The sequence below is a fragment of the Linepithema humile genome, chromosome 5 (genome assembly GCF_040581485.1).
Source record: "Linepithema humile isolate Giens D197 chromosome 5, Lhum_UNIL_v1.0, whole genome shotgun sequence".
NCBI lineage: Eukaryota > Metazoa > Arthropoda > Insecta > Hymenoptera > Formicidae > Linepithema > Linepithema humile.
The window spans coordinates 6,844,838-6,863,756 of record NC_090132.1 but is presented as its reverse complement, the minus strand read 5'-3'; the positions used below and the strand labels follow the sequence as shown (position 1 = coordinate 6,863,756).

Here is an 18,919-nt window from a genome sequence, read left to right as displayed (position 1 = left end):
AGGACGACGAAAAGAGCAGCAAATTAAGTCTGTCTCTTTTTGTGATACATTACACAGATCACTATTGAGGATAAATACTTTCAATGCATCTGTTAAAGAAAAAAATACAACTAACACATTTCATTATATGAAATAATATTAAGATTTAATGTGAATATAAACTATTTTTGATGTTCGTAGAAAATATACGATTTCGTACTGCATATCGGATGATCGTAAATCAAACGCTGTTTAAATCTGACATAAGGTCTGTTCCTTTTAGCTGTATTTCTGTACTTTTTTTTATTTTTCTTTCTTTTTTCATTTAACGCATCTGAATTTATACTTATTTCATTTTGAGTGTAAAAAGTGTAACATAATGCATTTGGAAGGAATGAACCTACAACCTACAACATTGGCCCAAAAATGATTTTTTTACTAATTGGGTGACTGTTAATCAGTTGTAATTCGTCGTTTATAAATACTTGTGTCTCTTGTGTCTATATACGAAAATTAATCATTCAGTGCAATAATAATGTTATGAAGGAGATCATAACGCGTGTTCAAAAAAAAAAAAAAAAAAAACACGCAATTATGACATTGAAATGATAAGATAAACTTCAATAAAATCATAAGATGATAATACAAGTATGACTATATTGTGAGCAGGTATTTATGGCAACGTGTCTGTTTTTTTATACTGTTTGAACATTCGAAAAATGTGTTAAGAAATTACATTGTATTCAATACTTAAACTATTATATAAACAATGCTTAATTTACATAAATTAAAATATTAATTTTAGTAGAGTTGTAACTCTTCAAGATGGAACTAAAATGTGCAGTTCAAATGTACAATTGGGGGAAAAATGGTATGGACAGTATGGTTGCAACTTTAATGAAATCAGCTAATGCTGATTTTGTAGTAGACGAGCAAAAGAATTATGCAGAATTATGGATGGGTACTCACGAGAATGGTCCATCATATCTCAAGGATGCAGATGTCTCTTTGCAGAAATATATTCAAGAGAATATCGAGGTGTTAGGTAGTGATACAGTACAAACATTTGGCTCTAATTTGCCCTTTCTCTTTAAGGTCTTGTCTATAAATAAAGCTTTGTCTATTCAAGTGCATCCAAATAAGGTAATCACATTTTTCCATTGAACACATAAGAATAGTGTAACATAATTGATTTGAAATTTTAGGAAAAGGCGAAAGAATTGCACAAATTGTATCCAAATATCTATAGGGATCCAAATCACAAACCAGAATTAGCGATAGCTTTGACTCCTTTTGAAGCACTCTGCGGATTCCGTCCAATCAATGAAATAAAAGATTATTTGAATAATATACCGGAGTTGGTTGCTGTGATAGGAGAAGCCAATGTTAGTTTGTTACTTCGAGCAGCTGATTCTATGGTCAGTGATGTTTTGCAACAGTGTTTTCGCAGTCTTATGACTTGTGATTCTAATGAAGTAACACGACAGCTGAAAAACTTGATAAACAGATTACATGATATAGGTACTGGTTTCTATTTATAAAATATATAATATATATCATGTGAAGTAATTCTGTGTGAAAAGAAAATATGTATAACTTTTTCTATATTTCCTCTTACTTGAGATTACTTCTTTGATGTTTTATATTGTGATTTATTATATATTCTGACATTTTTGTTTTTCCTCTCTGAAAAATTTTATTTTATTTTTTTTTCAGATGATTCTTACAAGCAGTGGATTAAAGCTGATCTGTTAAAACGTCTGCATATGGACTATCCTGGAGATGTAGGCTGTTTCACGATATACTTGTTTAATTACATGATGTTGCAGCCAGGTGAAGCGATATACATTGGACCAAACATACCTCATGCGTATCTTTCTGGCGGTAAACTATTCTTGAACCTGGAATTTATATATAAAATATGCCTTTAAACATACAAATAGAAATGGTCTATTGAACTTTTAATCCAAACTTTCAGATTGCATAGAGTGTATGGCATGTTCAGACAACGTAATAAGAGCTGGTCTGACACCAAAACTGAAAGATGTGCCAACTTTAATACAAATATTGTCATTTGAATGTGAATCTCTTTCTGCCAAAAAGATTCAACCATCTCGGGAAGACTTATTTACCGAAGTTTTTCGTCCGCCAATGCCAGAATTTGCAGTTGCTAAAATCACTGTAAGTTTTGATGTATGGCCATTTAATGTTGACAATTAATTATTGTATCTTGTTATGTATACATTTTCGAAATACTACACAGCTACCGCCTGGACGACCTTCCTATAACTTAAAACCAAGGAGCTCTGCTAGTATTCTATTGATAGTGGATGGTAAAGCAGGAATATCTTCCAAAATCTTTTCTCGTGGCTCTGTTCTATTTATCCCTGCCAATGATGAAGTGGAAATTAAAGTTTTATGCGGCTGTCATCCCATGCTAATGTTTCAAGCATTTCCAAACATTTAAGAATGCCAAAATCGACCAACAAACTTCTATAAAATTTGCGAGATATGATTAATCTTTAACATTGAAACAATTGGTATGTCTTACACAATTTTTGGCCTGCACAGGGATATCGATTTTTCTAACCATCACAAATGTACAATCTTTTTTTTCCAAAAACCATAAATCTTAAAATAATTGTGGATTTATATTATTTAGAAGCGTTTATATTGAAAAACACTCAACTTTATTAGTAAATTATATTAATAAAGCTTATTAATAATAAAGAATTATATAAATATATATGAATAAGAATAGTCAGTCATCTTCCGATTCGTTGCCTTTCTTTGAAGTACTCTCTGCAGGCTTTTCCTCTTCTTTGTAATGTCGATATTCCGGTTTCAATTCCCACATGTTTCTATGGGGATTTTTTAAATTATAGTTACACACTTCATTTAGGATCTCTTTCAAATAAACCTGAAATTCACATAATATGTGGCGTTAAATAAAATTGAAACTTCCAAAGTAAACTATATATGTACATGTAAAATTCTGAATAAATAAGAAATATATTTACAATTGGTTGTCTTGTGATTTTTACAAGATCTCTTATATTATAATATTGATGTTTTTCGAATGCTGCAAAAAGCATATCTAACACAGCTTCTTTATCATCTCTCATCTTCTTTCCTTCTGCTTTTTTCTTTTCGGCATATTCAATCTGTAAAATGTTACGTATGAGAAATCCATTTAATTGTGTTAAAACAGCTAAAAAATATTTACATTATGTTTGTGATCTGATACAGGCTTGAAGTTCTGCACAACTCTGTCTAATTGTTGAACTTGTCTTTGTGGCACAGAAGCTCTTTTGATGCTTTCCAGTTTTAGTTTCATATAACAATTATCAGCTAAAAAATCAAAGGAGATTATTTAGAGGATATTTCTAAGAAAACATTAACATTTTTGTAAGAAAATAAATATACCATATGGTCTGCATTCTAATTTTTGTACAATTCTTCCTTCCATAAAAAGTTTTTCTGATTCTGGAACAATTGTATCTGAGCTTGTGGATGCTGTAAAATTAAAAATAGATATTAGAGATACATTAAACTTAAAAATTATACCAAACTTACGGGCAACATGTGAAAACACTCCTAGCATTTGTCTAGTAACTGTTGTAACATCTAGCCTATGTTGTTTCGGTATTTCTTCTTCTCCAGATTCTTTCAGAGCTAAGACAGCTTCTGATAACTTAAGAGATACTTCAGCTTTTTGCCCAGGATTTCTAAAGAATTTATAGATAATAATAAAGATTAATATATTTATAGATTGTGTTATTGTATTTAATTTTGACAACAAAGGCTTCTAAATATCTTTATGATAAAAATAAAACGTTACATCTGTCAACTGCGTTACATGATTAAAAATTTTTACTTTAAAAAAATGGTTTGCTTCTATTCTTTAAGAGTTTTTGCTTTGCATTTAGAAATATTACCAATGTTTATCTCTTATTGAAAATAATTTTTTGAATGTAGTAATAAAGACAAACTTACTTGGTAATTTTTAATTTGCCGACTTCTACATTGCCAGGAGCTTTCTCCCATTTATTAGCTATGTATTTAGGCACTTTAACAAGCCAAACACCTCGACCAGCGTTACTCAAATCCAATTCTCTTTCTGTATGCGATACATTTGTTGACATTTTAATTATTTTTTTATATTGTAACAAGAAAGATATTTTCAAAATATAATAATATTGTGTTCTTTTTGTAAAATGAGCAAATACAAGATTATTTGTAAAATTTAAAACACTATCACTAACACACTCATCAACACCAGACAGACCAGACTGAATGTCAGGTTGGAGGACACATCAAAACTGGACAACGTGCAACGGCCAGAAAACGCCTAATCACGTCCTTCAATTTTTACTTTTCTTTCTTCTAGGGTCCTTAAGGACAGTTAAAGCGCCATCATATGATGTAACTTGAAAACTCAAACAATTTCACTCAAATCATTTGGTTTGAATCTTGACTAAAATTTGATCCAATGGTTTGAAAAACGCGATTAAAAATACGAATCACTACGTCTATAATTAAGATAGAAATAAATCACAAATTGTATTTTCGATAGACAATGCACATTTTATAAAACATAATAAATATGACAGTATCCATAAACTCACCTGTCAATAGATATTTTTTTTTTTTTGCTTAAATTTATGTATTCCTAGTTTGATTAGCATTTCAAATACTGATATATTGATTTTCTACTAGCACAATTGGAAAAACAGCACAAGGTTATAATTAAAATGATTATTTATTAAGATACATTTCTGATTTCATAAATTATCGCTTTGTTATAACCGCATAATGCTACTTTTTCTTCCATGGGATGCCAATATCCGTCTACGATTGACATATTTTTAGATATCGGTATAGATCTTGCATTTTTTCGCGTCCATTCATACACACGTGTACACTCCGAGAAGACAAGCAATCGTGGATGAATAGGACTCCACTTGACAGCTAAAGCAACGAAAGTACAAATGTATTGACGTTGTTTTAATAAAAGAGATAGATTAACTTTTACAACATACCTGTGATAGGATTTTCAACTAACAAATAGTCAAGATAATCCGTACAAACATCCCAAATCCATAACGTAGTAGGATAAAGCTCGTGCTGCAGAGCTAAATATTGTCCGCATGTACTAAATTCAAATAGTTTAAACTTTGCGATCGAGAAATTATTATCAACCTTTTTACCAATTTCTATGCATATAGGTCGTTCATGTATTTCGTGCACTAAAATTATAAAAAAAGTTAGACAGTTTCGAAATATTCATCTTATAAAACTAATTAAAAAAGAAAAGAAAAATTTTTTTAAACTTTTTTAGATAAAATAACGTTTTAACGTGCTAATATAGTTACAAACTGTACTTACAAACACATTCCTCGGGAGATGCAAATCGTTTATCAGAAGCTTTTTCTGAATCGGCATATTCCTTATATACTTTCGTTAAATAATTACATTCCCTGATTACTGGATCTAAGTACAATTGCGACAGTGGTTTCCAGGTAATGTAATTAAGGAGGACAACCTATATGTTAGTTTGAATAGCAATAAATATATGCAGCACAATAAGCAAAACAATAAGATATATAGCGAGATAAATTACCACTTCATTAAATCCAATTACGGCTAATAATTGTCCACTGGGAGACCATTCAATATTTTCGATTCCTTTCAATTCTCTCTCATGATTGTATGTTACTTCAGACAACTGAGTGGTTTTCAGCGGAGAGAAGGTAGCCACAGGTTTCTCGCATACGGTAGAATAAATAATAAGCTTAGGCTCGGCGGGAGAAGAACACCATATGCATAATAATTCATCGTTTGGCGACCAGCGAATTCCATCAATGCTATGTAAATGATCACAAATGAGTTTCTGAAACAATTAATAAAATCATATTACGCGCCAAAATTATAAAAACTTCTCTAGGGAATTTTGCTAGCTGACAGACTGAGTTTTTCTTTAACCAATCAAAATCATTAGCGATTGTTGTTGACAGAAAGGTTGCGACACTTTCTACGAGTTTTGAAACGTGCAAAAATTGTGAGGTTACCTCACGAGGTTAATCGCAATGGTCGTTGCTGTCGTAACATAAATCAGTGTTCAAAATATTCTCGTAACATTTTATACATGTAAATTTTTCTAAAATTATTTTGGCATGACGACGCGTTACATTTCCTGTTCGTGCAATCGCATTCCCCATTGCGCCGATTGGGGTAGCAACGATCTCGTTTGCTTCGGAACATGCAACGCGATCGCTATATACGAGCCGTCCACGCAAATCGGCCGCATCACTCAGACACTGCATCGGCATCACGATCATGTCAACACGGTGCGCTGGATAAAGCCGGGGAACGGCGCACCGGAATTAGAATTGCTGTCCGGTTCCGTGGACGGTACCGTGATCATTTGGAGCAAAGATCGTGAAGCCAACACTTTCCGAGATACCTCGGTGTTGGATGTAAAGAATATCGTTACATTTGTCGATTCTCTTCAATTATCCGCTAATGATTCGTTTGCCACGACTCTCCCAAAGCTGTTGATATGCGTAGGCTCGATGAATGGAGAATTAAAATTATGGTCAAGACAAGAGAATGCAGATGTCAAAGTCATTCAGACTATTTCCTTTGGAAAAAAATTACCGATATATTGTCGTTTGACATATCTGCCGAATACCAAATTTCCCCTTCTGGCTGTAGCATTGGAGGATACTTCTATCTCACTGTATACTAAAGATTCTGATATACTGGAATCAAACTTTATCAAAGTTCAGATTTTAACTGGACATGAAGACTGGGTGAGATGTATGGACTTTACTCACGACAGCCAGGGAAATGTCTTTCTTGCAACAGGCTCACAAGATAACATGATACGATTATGGAAGATTAGCGAAACTGTTGTGCAACCACCAAGCGATGAATTAGAACAGAAGAAAGATATTTTTACAATAAATGACAGAGAATATAATGTTACTCTGGAATCTGTTCTTTGTGGTCATGAAGGCTGGGTTTATGGAGTACATTGGCAACCTACAGAAGGGAAAAACAGTAACAATATGAGATTATTATCTTCTTCATTGGACAAGTCTATGATTATATGGGAGTTAGATGACACCACTGGAATCTGGATAGAAAAAGTACGCGTCGGGGAAGTCGGTGGTAATTCTCTGGGCTTCTACGGTTGTAAATTCAGTTCAAATGGACTACACATAATGGCACATGGTTTTCAAGGTTCTTTTCATATCTGGAAATATTCTCAGGAAATTGCAAATTGGATTCCAGCGTCTGCACCTAGCGGCCACTTTTCTGAAGTAGTGGACTTATGCTGGGAACCTAAAGGAAGGTCTGTACATATCTCACACATAGAATAATTTGTTATTATTTTATTTAATTATTTATAGTATTAAGTTGTCAATAAATGTGCAGTAATAGCTAGAAAATTCAAGAAATTAATTTGTTGACTAAATCTGGTTTATTTTTCATATAAAAATAGATAAAGAACAAAAGGAATGGAGAGATAAATGTCTTATGATTTGCAGATTTCTCGTCACAGCCAGTACAGATCAAACCACAAAAATTCATGCACCATGGAAGGATGGTCCTAAAGAGTTATGGCATGAGATTGCGCGTCCTCAAGTACACGGATATGATATGACATGCTTAGTTATGTTAGCACCCTACATGTACGCTTCCGGGGCAGAAGAGAAAGTGGTGCGCGTTTTTACAGCCACGTCAGCATTTAGAGATCGTTTAAGATTGCTAGCAGATACTGAGGACTTCAAATTCACAGCCCATGGTGCTACTGTACCCGCCCTTGGATTGACGAATAAAGCAACGTTTAATAAAAAAGTTGATCAGTGCGAAAGTAAAGAGAAGCCAACGATAAATATTGTATATAAACCACCTACAGAAGAAGAATTGGCACAAAATACACTTTGGCCAGAGTTGCAAAAGCTTTATGGACATGGCTACGAGATATTTTGCATGGCGGCGAGACGTGATGGACAATTGCTAGCCACGGCATGCAAATCAACTAGTGTAGAACATTCGGCAATCATATTATGGAGCACTGACACATGGTCGCAAGTTCAGAAACTAGTCTCCCACCAATTGACCGTGACGCAAATGGAATTCTCTCCAAATGGCAAATATTTGCTATCTGTTTCCAGGGACAGAAGATGGTCGTTGTTCAAAGATGAGGGCGGAAGTTATACGTTAGTCGCTGTCAGTTCAAAGAAAGACAGTCCACACTCGCGAATAATTTGGTGTTGCGCTTGGACACAGAATTCAAGATACTTTGCCACTGGTTCCAGAGATGGAAAAATTGGTATATGGTCCACGAAGATGATGGATGATAATACTGAAGGTGTTATACTAGAGACGACACTAAGCATACAAAACCAATCAGTCACAGCATTGTGTTTTGCATCGAGCTGCACGCAAGGATCTTATATTTTAGCCATCGGATGTGAAACTGGACGCATAGACATTCAAAAGATCACTATGAACGCAGAGAATGTATGGTCACAACTTGTGACATACGATACTTCCCAGGCTCATCATTTGACTGTGAAAAGACTTATGTTTCGACCTGACAATGAAGATTCATCCAATACATTGCAATTAGCAAGTTGTAGTTTGGATTATTCCGTTAAGATACATGATATAGATCTATCAAAATTATCAATAAAAACATGATTTTTACAATACAACTTCTGCTCTAACAATCCACTGTTTCCACATAATGCAATCTTAAGAAAAAAATTATCTATTTTTGACACTTACCCGGCTTATCTTCCAATTTTCAGTTTTGTAAATTTCTACTTTATCTCGGTCTTCTTCTGTTATTATTACAGCCAGTTTCTTTCCATTGGGATTAAAATGTAATTTATCAAAGGCAGAAGTTTTTAAATTTTGTATGTATGATACATTCTGATCTTCCAAGTTCCAAATAGATATTTGAATCTATAAACATCCAATTTTTTATTTTCACACTAACCACGTAAGATGCAAGTTGCTTTTTTTTCATTCACAAGTATATTATCAATAAATTGTAATGTACTTGTAACGTACTTACATTAAAATCTGCTATAGTAAGAATGTATTTACTATCTGGAGACCAAGTAACATTTTGCAAGCCTGCACTTCCTTCGGTAAGTTTACATTTCCACTGAGGATTATGCACTGAATATACTTGAATGATAGCTTTTTTTATATTTGCACATAAAATAAATTCACTATTTGAAGACCATTCTATGTACTGTAATGTAACAGAAAAGAGATAGAGTATAAGTATTATCCACTAATGACAACACTTTTAAATAATGAGTTTTCAAAGTAATTAAGTTTCTTTCTTTACAATTTGTTAATATAACCTAACCTGTATCACATCTGCAAACACAAATGATTGACAAGTTGTAAGAGTCTTTGCATCCTTTATAAGTAAATTTGTCTGAAATGCAATGGCAATATATGCTCCATTATTTGAAAAATGGCACAAACGATTGTTTATGCGAAAAACTTTTTCTTCATTAGCGGCCATTATAAAAAATTTAAAATCTGCGGTTTCTTTGAATGTCAGAATTGCCAATTGCCAATATTTCAATGTTCCTAGATGTTTACGGTCTTGATTCATAAATATTTATAGATGATACATTCTATTAAAAAGAACGAGCATTAGCTATCATATGCAAATGCCTTAATACTATTATACAAGAAGGTATTTACGACGTCTGACGTATACTCATTCTATGGTAATAGCTGTCAAGTAACGGACGTAAAACAGAGCAAAACAGAGTTGCTGTTAGAATGAAATGATGTGTGATGCGTGCAGTGTGCAAAGCAACAGCACCAAGAGCAGTGAATTTAAAATAAGATTTTCGGTGTCTAATGCGTCTTTGATACTTCGTCGCTGAGAGAGTGCGGGAAAAGTATGTCGCGATAACGTGCGTGTATCACTCGTTCGTTTGCGCAATGACGAATTTATACGCTCGGCATTCTTCGTTCTACGCGGAATTCGTATAAGGGCAGCTTCGCGGAAAGGATCGGTCGTGCTGCGATGCCGCTGTGTCTCAGCGGGCCGCGGAATAATGCATTGTTGACGAGGGCGGCAATCGGAAGGCACGCGTTCTCATGCATGCCATCGACGCGGTGAACAGAATGGGCAAGGAAAACGGTTCGTGCTGGTGGTGTGTGAAGGTCGTCAAGTGGATACCAGTTATCTTCATCTTGACGATTGTCGCGTGGTCCTATTATGCCTATGTGGTGCAATTGTGCTATTGTGAGTATTTGATGTTGATTTTTTTACGCGATTTTACCGAAGAAGAGAATATTGTCGGTATAAAGCTGATGACGTTTTCGCTAACCTTGTCTTATCTCACGTATAGGGTGTCTTATAAAAATACATGCATTTTGTTGTATTACCTGTTTTATTCATATCTGATCTTTTTCCTAACTAGAGGTTCTCAATGTGTTTTATATACTACAAGTTAGATTTTTTATTTTCTTGAAAGTAATATAACATTCTTGAGATAAATAACATGAGCGATTATTAAAAATGTGAAAATGATACAAAGCTATAGATTAGAAACATAACAAAGTTGCATTTAGTATTACTATATAATAAAACAGATGTATATATATATTATATAATACATTTATTTAAATTATAAAAAGCTACTTTAAATAAGGCTTCTTATTTTGCAGCTATGCTACAAATGTATAAACATCTAAGTCCTATAGATCTGTAATATAGTTGCAAAATCAGACTTTTATCTGTAATAATAAAAGCTTTTCACTACATTATGATCTTCTGATTGTTTCAGATACAATAGATAACAATATTCAAAAAGGTGTGTATTCTGTACATTATTTTAATTAAGTGTTTGACAACTTATTTAATTTCTCTGCTTTATTCTTATAATCAGTTTTGTTTATATTAGTAATTATATTGTGAAATAATTTTTTATATTGTAACTCCTAATATTATTTACATAAACTTTAATTCTGAGAATTAATTGTACATATATACATAATACCTTTATTATTTATGTATGTTAACAGCTTTCTACCTGCTTTTCTTCCACGTCTTAATTCTGATGTTTTTATGGTCATATTGGCAGACAGTATACACAAATTTAATGCCAGTGCCAGATAAGGTAATTCGTCTAATCTACATCAATTATACAGATGTTTATTTATCCTTCTTTCTTAGCATAATATGATGACAGTATTATATGTTACAGTCTATATTTTTTCTATATATTTTAAAAAATTTACAGTTTAAAATACCTGATGTTGAAATGGAGAAATTACGGCAAGCTGAAACAGAGGAAGTACAGAGGCAAATTTTAGAAAGATTCGCACAAGATCTCCCAGTTACTAATCGTACTATAAAAGGAGGTAATTTATTTGTAGCAAAAAGATGATTTAATGGTATAAATTGATATAAGACTTTTAAGCTTATGCATATATTGTATTTTTTTCTTTAGCTATGCGATTTTGTGAGAAGTGTCAGTTAATAAAGCCTGATAGGGCACACCATTGCAGTGTATGTAGCACTTGTGTCTTAAAGATGGATCATCACTGTCCATGGGTGAACAATTGTGTAGGCTTCCACAATTACAAATTTTTTATGCTGTTTCTAGCATACGCACTTCTCTACTGTATGTTTATTACTGCTACATCTTTGCAATACTTTATACAATTTTGGAAAGTGAGTAAGACTTTTTCTTTTATATGAAAATATTTAGATTATATAATGTTAAAACTTAATATTTATATTAATCCCATTTCAATTTGTAATTGTGATAATTGTGTAAATTTTTTTCTTTATAGGGTGAATTAGATGGGATGGGTAGATTTCATCTGCTATTTCTTTTTTTTGTTGCGTTGATGTTTGCAGTCAGTCTTACCTCCCTTTTCTTCTACCATTGCTATCTCGTTGTTCATAACAGATCAACTCTAGGTAATTATCAAATATCTTGGCTTGAGTGTTGTATTATACACTTTTTGTTTAAAATATTAACACTATATTTGCAGAGGCCTTCAGAACGCCTATGTTTCGGACAGGAAAAGACAAGGATGGATTTAGTCTGGGAAAATACAATAATTTTCAGGAAGTGTTTGGTGACAATCCACGGATCTGGTTTCTTCCTATGTTTAGTAGGTATGTATGTTGCATATATTTTATACTTTATATGCGGTAAAATATTGTGTAACTTACGAAGTGGGAACCATTTGCACAATACACAATAACTGAACTATTATATCAATTTGTATGCTTCTAGTATACCGCCTATCATAATCTTTACCGTAAAAAAAAAACAACTATGCAGTTTGGCATATTTAAATGAAATTTGAAATACGGTAACATATGTACTGCAGGGCCTTGAATAAAGTGTGAGCAAGTTTGATTTTGTCAAAGTTTATTTTTCTACAAAAGCAAGACGGTTGCATGTTTTATGTAATATAATTTTTTTTATTTCTGGAACTAGTACTTTTCTATATATTTATATATTTTTATCTAATTACGTGTAGAATGCTCCAATTATATATGTATTTTATTATTATTTTTTTTTCATAAGTAAACATGGAAAAATTTCCACGACGAGAAGAATATATGTATTGAAACGATTTTACTATATTTTCGTGTCATCACAATTATTATAAAGGGGACATCTGATTTGTATTTTATATTAAATCAGAACAGGAATCAATGCAAACAGATTGCTACATGAGTTGAAATTTACTGCTCTCCAGTCTTTATCTTGTGTGTAAAATTTTGTGTTTTATACCAATCGCAGTTTTTTAGAGATGTGGATATAAATGGGTACAAAGACTTATTTTGGTGCACTATTAATTAGAATGCAACTTCTGCACATTTTGAATTATTCTTATGAGCACCACATTTATTTGCACTTTTATGACTGATAAAACATAGCAGATTCAGTATTTTTATATTAGAGTGGTTGCATTGGATGTGTTCTAGTCTGGGAAATGGTGTCGTCTACCCAGTAAGATCGCAACACCAGGGCACTCCTAATACTTATGATTCCATGGGCAGTACTCAAAACAGGTCAGCATTATACAAACTTAAATACAAATGCAACACTTAATTATTTTGAGTCTTTACTGTGGAACTCGTTTATATCTTTTTGATAAAAGGATAACTGACGTGTATACAAATATCTTAAATTAGTTGCCAAATCTCGAAAGAAAGTTTGTATTATTCGCTCGAGACTGTCTCACTTTTTTAAAATCTTTATTTTCTGCTTCATTATCTCCAATCTATTTAGAACATTTTTATGTTTTTTTATTTTTGTATATTGGTTTTTTTTTCTTTCCAGAGTTCCAGAGTAATGATATGCCTCTTAAGTACTTCCAGATTGCATGCAACGCATTTGTATATTTTTGTTTGGCGCTGGCTTTTACTTCCACGGCTATTTTTTTAATCGTTTCTTTATATAACTTTAGCTTTTTTATCTTAATATCTGCAAGATTCATAAAATAAATTTATTTTTTATTCTGCTTCTGAGAAGATATTCTTTGCAAGTTTAATCATGTTTTACAGAATTTATAATTTACAGTTTGGCTTTATTAATTTATACACACAGCAATTTTCACGTTTTTATATTTTTCACTAAAATGTACGTTAGAGGGATGGGGAAAGATGATAAAGAGATGGTACTATAAAATACAGGAATGCATACTTAAAGTCTGCAGTGTTCTTTAAAAATATGCAACATTTTATTTACAGAAATATTTATCTGCTCTAAAGAATGTATAAATCATGATTTAATCGTGACGTATCTTCAAATTATACGTAGCGAACGATTAAGAGACTGACTTTTTGTTGCAAAATCCTTGCATGTCCTGTATGTTACATTATAAATTTTCATTCAAGACCAATTGGCATAAAATTGTTACAATTATAATGGGAGGTATTGTGCATCTGGTTCTTACAGACTGTACTTGTAGTACAAAAATGGTGTAACTATGTATAATTACCGTTTTTCTAAAGGAAATATCTCCTTGTGTATTTCTATTACTTATCAAAATCAATTGTGTGAATTAGCTAATTGATAAAAGCTAAAGGTAATGGAAATAGTTGCACCATGAAGGTAGTCGACATGGGATGACACCGAGTAGAAGGTAGGGTATGGCTTGCAGCTTTGGTGACGGGGTAAACTTTCCTGAGCGGCTGTGCAATGAGGATACTCATACTTTGTTGGGCCATGGCACCCAACAGTGGGGTGATGAAAACGAGTTTGACTCCCCACCTCCCTACGTAAATCAGGTACTTCTTAGGCTTGATCCTTAAATCAAGACAATAATCTTATTTTAATTGCTAGCACATCAAAGTGCTAGCGTTATACAGCATTCATCGTAATTTCTTTACATATGTGTACATAAATATTTGTTATTATTTGAACTATTACACATATAGCTATAAGATCTCTATTTTAAAATACAATGCATCTCATCAGTTCGCGATTTTAATTCTAACAGTAATTTTCTGATGAATCTGAAATCGATTTTTCCTGAGCGAGTATAACGAAGCGAATAATTTCCGCGTTATAAGTGATCGGGAATTCAGTCTTTGGAATATAAAATTATTATTAGTATAATGATGTTTCTTAATTATATCAAGTAAATTTACATAAAATTTTAATTTGCAATTTATTTACAAAAATATATAATGGCAAATAGTAATAAATGTTATCGTTATAAATGTTATCTATATCTATAATTTCGCAGGAAAAATCAATTCTAAAGTGATTAAAAAGAATCCTTTAAAATTAATTATTGCGAGTGACATATCGTGTTTATTAGAAGAATTTGATATGTTTTCACACTGTGAAAATTAATATATAATGCATTTAGAGAACTGTCTTGATTGTCACAAAGTAAAATTTATATCGTTATATTACACTGAAACTGTCTTAATTGTCACAAAGTAAAATTTATATCGTTATATTACAATGAATGTATATTATTGTTAAATATTATTTTCCTATTAATAATAGGCAATAATATATACATTCCGATAGCTATTCCAAATATTCTTACTTTGCTGTTCAAAACAGACGTTTGTATCTAGGATGAATAAAACAGAAAATATATACTAAAAATCTCTGTAAAAAAGAAGCCACTTTTTTAAATAGAGTAAGATCTATTTATCATTATTCTTTATCCAGAATGTTCCTGTCCTACATTTACGGTATACATGAATAAATATCAGAAATATTGTAATATTGTAAGTATTACTTACAGAAATTCCGTAGTCGGACATGATATTTATCGTTTGCAAGTTTACGTAAGATTATAAAAAAGTCTAAAAAAAGATTACGTACACATTTTGTGTATACCACAAAGTTACAGTAAGTTTCGGATTTTAATACTAATAAGTATTAAACATTCTTTTGCCGAGTGCTATCCTGCTTCTATTACAAACTAATTCTAAAATATTGACTAGCTATTTACACATCTGCTTTTATTTCCCCCTTTAATAATTTTAAATGGTTGATATATATTATTAACTTGTCACAAGATATAAATTTTGTTATGAAGAGTATTTATTTAGAAATATAAAAATTACAAATTATATATACGTCTGCATATTTATTTGTGATTCAAATAATCTTTTTTTTTAGTTTTTTTCATAAACTTGTATAATGTATACCTCAAATTTCTTATGAATAGCTAATTGAAAAATGCAACTTTGAATTTTACTTACAGCATATATGTAATTATACGTATCATATATAGGTAAATATAACATAATATCTCATTTTGGTGAAATTTATTCTACTGAACTTTTAATTAATCACAGGTCCACCATTGAACAAATGACTTTGGTAGAAGAAGCTACAATTTTGGCTCTTGGCGCTGGGTAATATTATCCGCAACTCTGATTACACATGGCCATACCTGCATGCATACATACATATAGAATTTTATGGAAGTTCACGCATTTATTCTCTCTTTTATTTTATATTCTTGAACACTTCTATTTTTTATCTAATGTACTTGTGTGTGGGGAATGCAAACACTGCTAACATTTTTATAATGCTCGTACTTATAACATTTGGGAACAGCTATATAAAGCTATTATTTTTGTTTTTTTATGCGTTATGTGATTCGGTGGCTTTGGGATATATTACACTTTTTATTCCTATCATAGACAGTATAAAATTTCCACATATCTCATATTGCTATTAAATTTTTCGAAAATTGGAGAAAGTATTTCTTAATATAATATATGAAATATATTTTACAGCACTGCTGTGATAGGGCCTTCTGTTGATGTCGACCAACCACTGATGAATACCACAGAACCTGTCTAAATATCATCATTCATATGACAAATATGCTTTCGTGCAGTTACAATTTTGCTTTACGCGATATTGCGAATATAATTCAAAATATTAATTTCTTGAAGTGCTCTTTAAAGCACTCTTTTTTACATTTTAAAATAAAACTATAATTCTAGTCGTCATGCATTAAAATTTCAAATTTTATTATTATCGCGAAGAAAATTGACAGTATATGCAAGTTAACTTTTAACGTTACGGATTGTCTTGCACCAAAATACTTGGAATATTAACACTGTATTATATATATTGTAATATATATATATGAATTGTTGTTAAAAATGTTATGGTTACTTATAAATTTAATTATGGAATATTCTATAATACAATTAATTAATTAATTAACTTTTAGTCCAATATATAATCAATGTCGCTATAAATTTATAATTATATAATTGGTATGTAGATTATAACTTGTATTACAAAGAAGTGAGAAAAGTCACTGCTCTTTAATCCAGGTACTACGTTTGCAATATTTTTGTCAAGATATGAATACGTATATGTATATATAAAACAATGTATCTGCATACATGTATCCAACAAAATGAGAGTTACAAATAAAAATTCGCCCATACTTAACTGTGAAAAATAAATAGGATGATTCATACTTTATAATAATTCTATAAAATTTTTATGTAAATTATGTACTTAACATTTTTTTTAGATTTATTTAATATTTTTCCGCGAAAGAATATTAACTGTTTTTAAAAAATGTATTATAAATTTTTGAATAGCATCAAGATTTATTTCTCAAATCTACTAATGGAAAAAATATATTTACAAATTACATGATATACGATAATAAGAATATCTTTAGATATTGATCTACTTTTGAATGCAGATATAACATAAACATGCAATAATATATATAAAGTTAATCTTAACTTTTTATCAATACAACAAGAATCAACCTATTAATTTTTTAAAAATAAATAATGTATGTATAAAGACTAATCATAGATACTTATATATGTAGAAACACTTGGAAATTCATGAATATTTATATAACTTTATAACCAGTTATTAAACACTTTTTAAACAAATGTAAATATTCCTTAAAAGTTGTGCGCATTAATTTTATTTGCTCAATATTTGATGTATATAAAATAACTATTTGAAATACAAAATAAATTTTCTTGTGAAAAATATATAAAGATATAATTAGATAATAAGATATAATTATGATTACATCGTAAGAAAATGTGCTATGAGTACAGCTAAATAGTATGAAGAATTGCGAAGTTTAAAGTTTAATTTCTGAAAATTTCAGATAATGTTTTACCAAAACATATTCTTAATACTGTACCGACTAAGTCAGTTAGCATCAGTTGATAATTGCGGAATTGTTATACATTTCTTTGTATATTGGTAAGGCATCAGTGAGACACGTCGGTAAAAACTGTCTTAAATAAAAATGGCGTCTGTCTTGGAGAACCTAGAAGCTCAATTGGAACTTTTTATTGAAAATGTACGGCAAATACGTATTATAGTCAGTGATTTTCAGCCGCAAGGGCAAAACGTATTGAACCAGAAGATGTGAGTATTCATGTAACATGCATACATTTGCTTATTTGCTTGTAAGAACATATTTTCTTTAGAAGTTAACCTCTTTCTAAGATGCATTTACAATATATTTTGTGTGCGTTATCTTTTGTGATGTGTATTTTAATGATCAATAATCAATTATTGATATTTGTGGCGTACTTAAATGAAATCCGACAATAAAGCTATAATTAAAAAGATTAAGTTAGCTCTAAATATCTTTTATATGTTATTCTTCATAATGTTTCTAAAACAGCATTTTTTTCTGAAAATATATTATAATTTTTATTTATTTATTTAATTTTTGTAAAGTATGATTTAATCAATTAAGTCTTTTATATTTGACAAGTTATAAAAATTAGAATTAACATATTAAGATTATAATTAACGAGTTAAGATGTATTATATTTTGCTTAAAATAATGTCTTTTTCTTTGCAGTCAAGGCTTAGTCAATGGTTTACAGGAGATTGAGAAACTAAAGACTCAGGTGCAAGATGTTCATGTTCCATTGGAAGTATTTGAGTAAGTCAGATTATACTGATGTAAGAATTTATATATTTAGTTAAGTTGGTGCTATTCTAAAAATATTTGTTGTAGTTATATTGATCAAGGAAGAAATCCCCAATTATATACCAAAGACTGTATTGAGAAAGCGCTGACAAAGAATGAACAAGTGAAAGGAAAGATTGATGCCTATAGAAAATTCAAGGCAAACATGCTGGTGGAGTTGAATCGAGTTTTTCCAAATGAATTAGCCAAGTACAGAGCGATTCGCGGAGATGAATAAGACAATTTAATTTTAAAACTAGATTTTAATGGGCAAATATTTCTTTACACACTACAATTTGTAATTTATGTTCTTGTAAGTTTTATATTTGTATTAAAAAAATACTATCTGTATGCATCATTTGTGTAATATTTAATATTCTCTTTTTACATATATACTACGAATGTAAATGAAGTATTTTCTAAATATTAAATAAAAATACATTAATTGGTACAAGAA

The 18,919-nt window shown here is 30.9% G+C and overlaps 6 protein-coding genes across 14 annotated transcripts; 4 read left to right on the top strand and 2 right to left on the bottom strand.

Moving 5' to 3' along the window:
- The first annotated feature begins 261 nt into the window (after positions 1-261).
- Mpi (mannose phosphate isomerase) lies at positions 262-3,001 on the top strand. 2 transcript variants are annotated; one of them, XM_012364710.2, is made up of 6 exons: positions 262-648; positions 788-1,122; positions 1,185-1,500; positions 1,696-1,863; positions 1,958-2,160; positions 2,243-3,001. In XM_012364710.2, the coding sequence occupies exons 2-6, from the start codon at positions 805-807 to the stop codon at positions 2,444-2,446; spliced, it is 1,209 nt and encodes a 402-aa protein (XP_012220133.1). In that variant the 5' UTR covers positions 262-648; positions 788-804; the 3' UTR covers positions 2,447-3,001. The 2 variants fall into 2 exon arrangements, with proteins under 2 accessions (XP_012220133.1, XP_012220132.1); XM_012364709.2 differs by having other exon boundaries at positions 785-1,122.
- TfIIFbeta (transcription factor TFIIFbeta) lies at positions 2,604-4,333 on the bottom strand. Of its 2 annotated transcripts, XM_012364711.2 has the most exons (6): positions 3,976-4,327; positions 3,556-3,707; positions 3,406-3,495; positions 3,206-3,330; positions 3,000-3,143; positions 2,604-2,899 (listed from the first exon to the last, which is right to left on the bottom strand). In XM_012364711.2, the coding sequence occupies exons 1-6, from the start codon at positions 4,122-4,124 to the stop codon at positions 2,741-2,743; spliced, it is 819 nt and encodes a 272-aa protein (XP_012220134.1). In that variant the 5' UTR covers positions 4,125-4,327; the 3' UTR covers positions 2,604-2,740. The 2 variants fall into 2 exon arrangements, with proteins under 2 accessions (XP_012220134.1, XP_067212415.1); XM_067356314.1 differs by having other exon boundaries at positions 3,406-3,707; positions 3,976-4,333.
- A 389-nt stretch (positions 4,334-4,722) lies between these two features.
- On the bottom strand, positions 4,723-9,596 carry LOC105670947 (WD repeat-containing protein WRAP73-like). The gene is made up of 7 exons (XM_012364715.2): positions 9,377-9,596; positions 9,074-9,256; positions 8,782-8,961; positions 5,603-5,872; positions 5,368-5,524; positions 5,022-5,228; positions 4,723-4,950 (listed from the first exon to the last, which is right to left on the bottom strand). The coding sequence occupies exons 1-7, from the start codon at positions 9,536-9,538 to the stop codon at positions 4,745-4,747; spliced, it is 1,365 nt and encodes a 454-aa protein (XP_012220138.2). The 5' UTR covers positions 9,539-9,596; the 3' UTR covers positions 4,723-4,744.
- On the top strand, positions 6,022-8,708 carry Elp2 (elongator complex protein 2). Its single transcript, XM_012364714.2, has 2 exons — positions 6,022-7,339; positions 7,536-8,708. The coding sequence occupies exons 1-2, from the start codon at positions 6,156-6,158 to the stop codon at positions 8,692-8,694; spliced, it is 2,343 nt and encodes a 780-aa protein (XP_012220137.2). The 5' UTR covers positions 6,022-6,155; the 3' UTR covers positions 8,695-8,708.
- A 115-nt stretch (positions 9,597-9,711) lies between the features above and the next one.
- On the top strand, positions 9,712-16,949 carry LOC105670934 (palmitoyltransferase ZDHHC2). 7 transcript variants are annotated; one of them, XM_067356312.1, is made up of 10 exons: positions 9,712-10,276; positions 10,821-10,847; positions 11,059-11,153; positions 11,277-11,397; positions 11,487-11,710; positions 11,833-11,962; positions 12,037-12,163; positions 14,167-14,293; positions 15,830-15,889; positions 16,277-16,949. In XM_067356312.1, the coding sequence occupies exons 1-9, from the start codon at positions 10,129-10,131 to the stop codon at positions 15,839-15,841; spliced, it is 1,011 nt and encodes a 336-aa protein (XP_067212413.1). In that variant the 5' UTR covers positions 9,712-10,128; the 3' UTR covers positions 15,842-15,889; positions 16,277-16,949. The 7 variants fall into 7 exon arrangements, with proteins under 7 accessions (XP_067212413.1, XP_067212411.1, XP_012220117.1 ...); XM_067356310.1 differs by adding an exon at positions 12,986-13,072 and having other exon boundaries at positions 14,167-15,889; XM_012364694.2 differs by lacking the exon at positions 14,167-14,293.
- A 792-nt stretch (positions 16,950-17,741) lies between these two features.
- MED10 (mediator complex subunit 10) lies at positions 17,742-18,919 on the top strand. The gene is made up of 3 exons (XM_012364701.2): positions 17,742-17,906; positions 18,352-18,435; positions 18,511-18,919. Exons 1-3 carry the CDS (start codon positions 17,785-17,787, stop codon positions 18,698-18,700), a joined length of 396 nt encoding a protein of 131 aa, XP_012220124.1. The 5' UTR covers positions 17,742-17,784; the 3' UTR covers positions 18,701-18,919.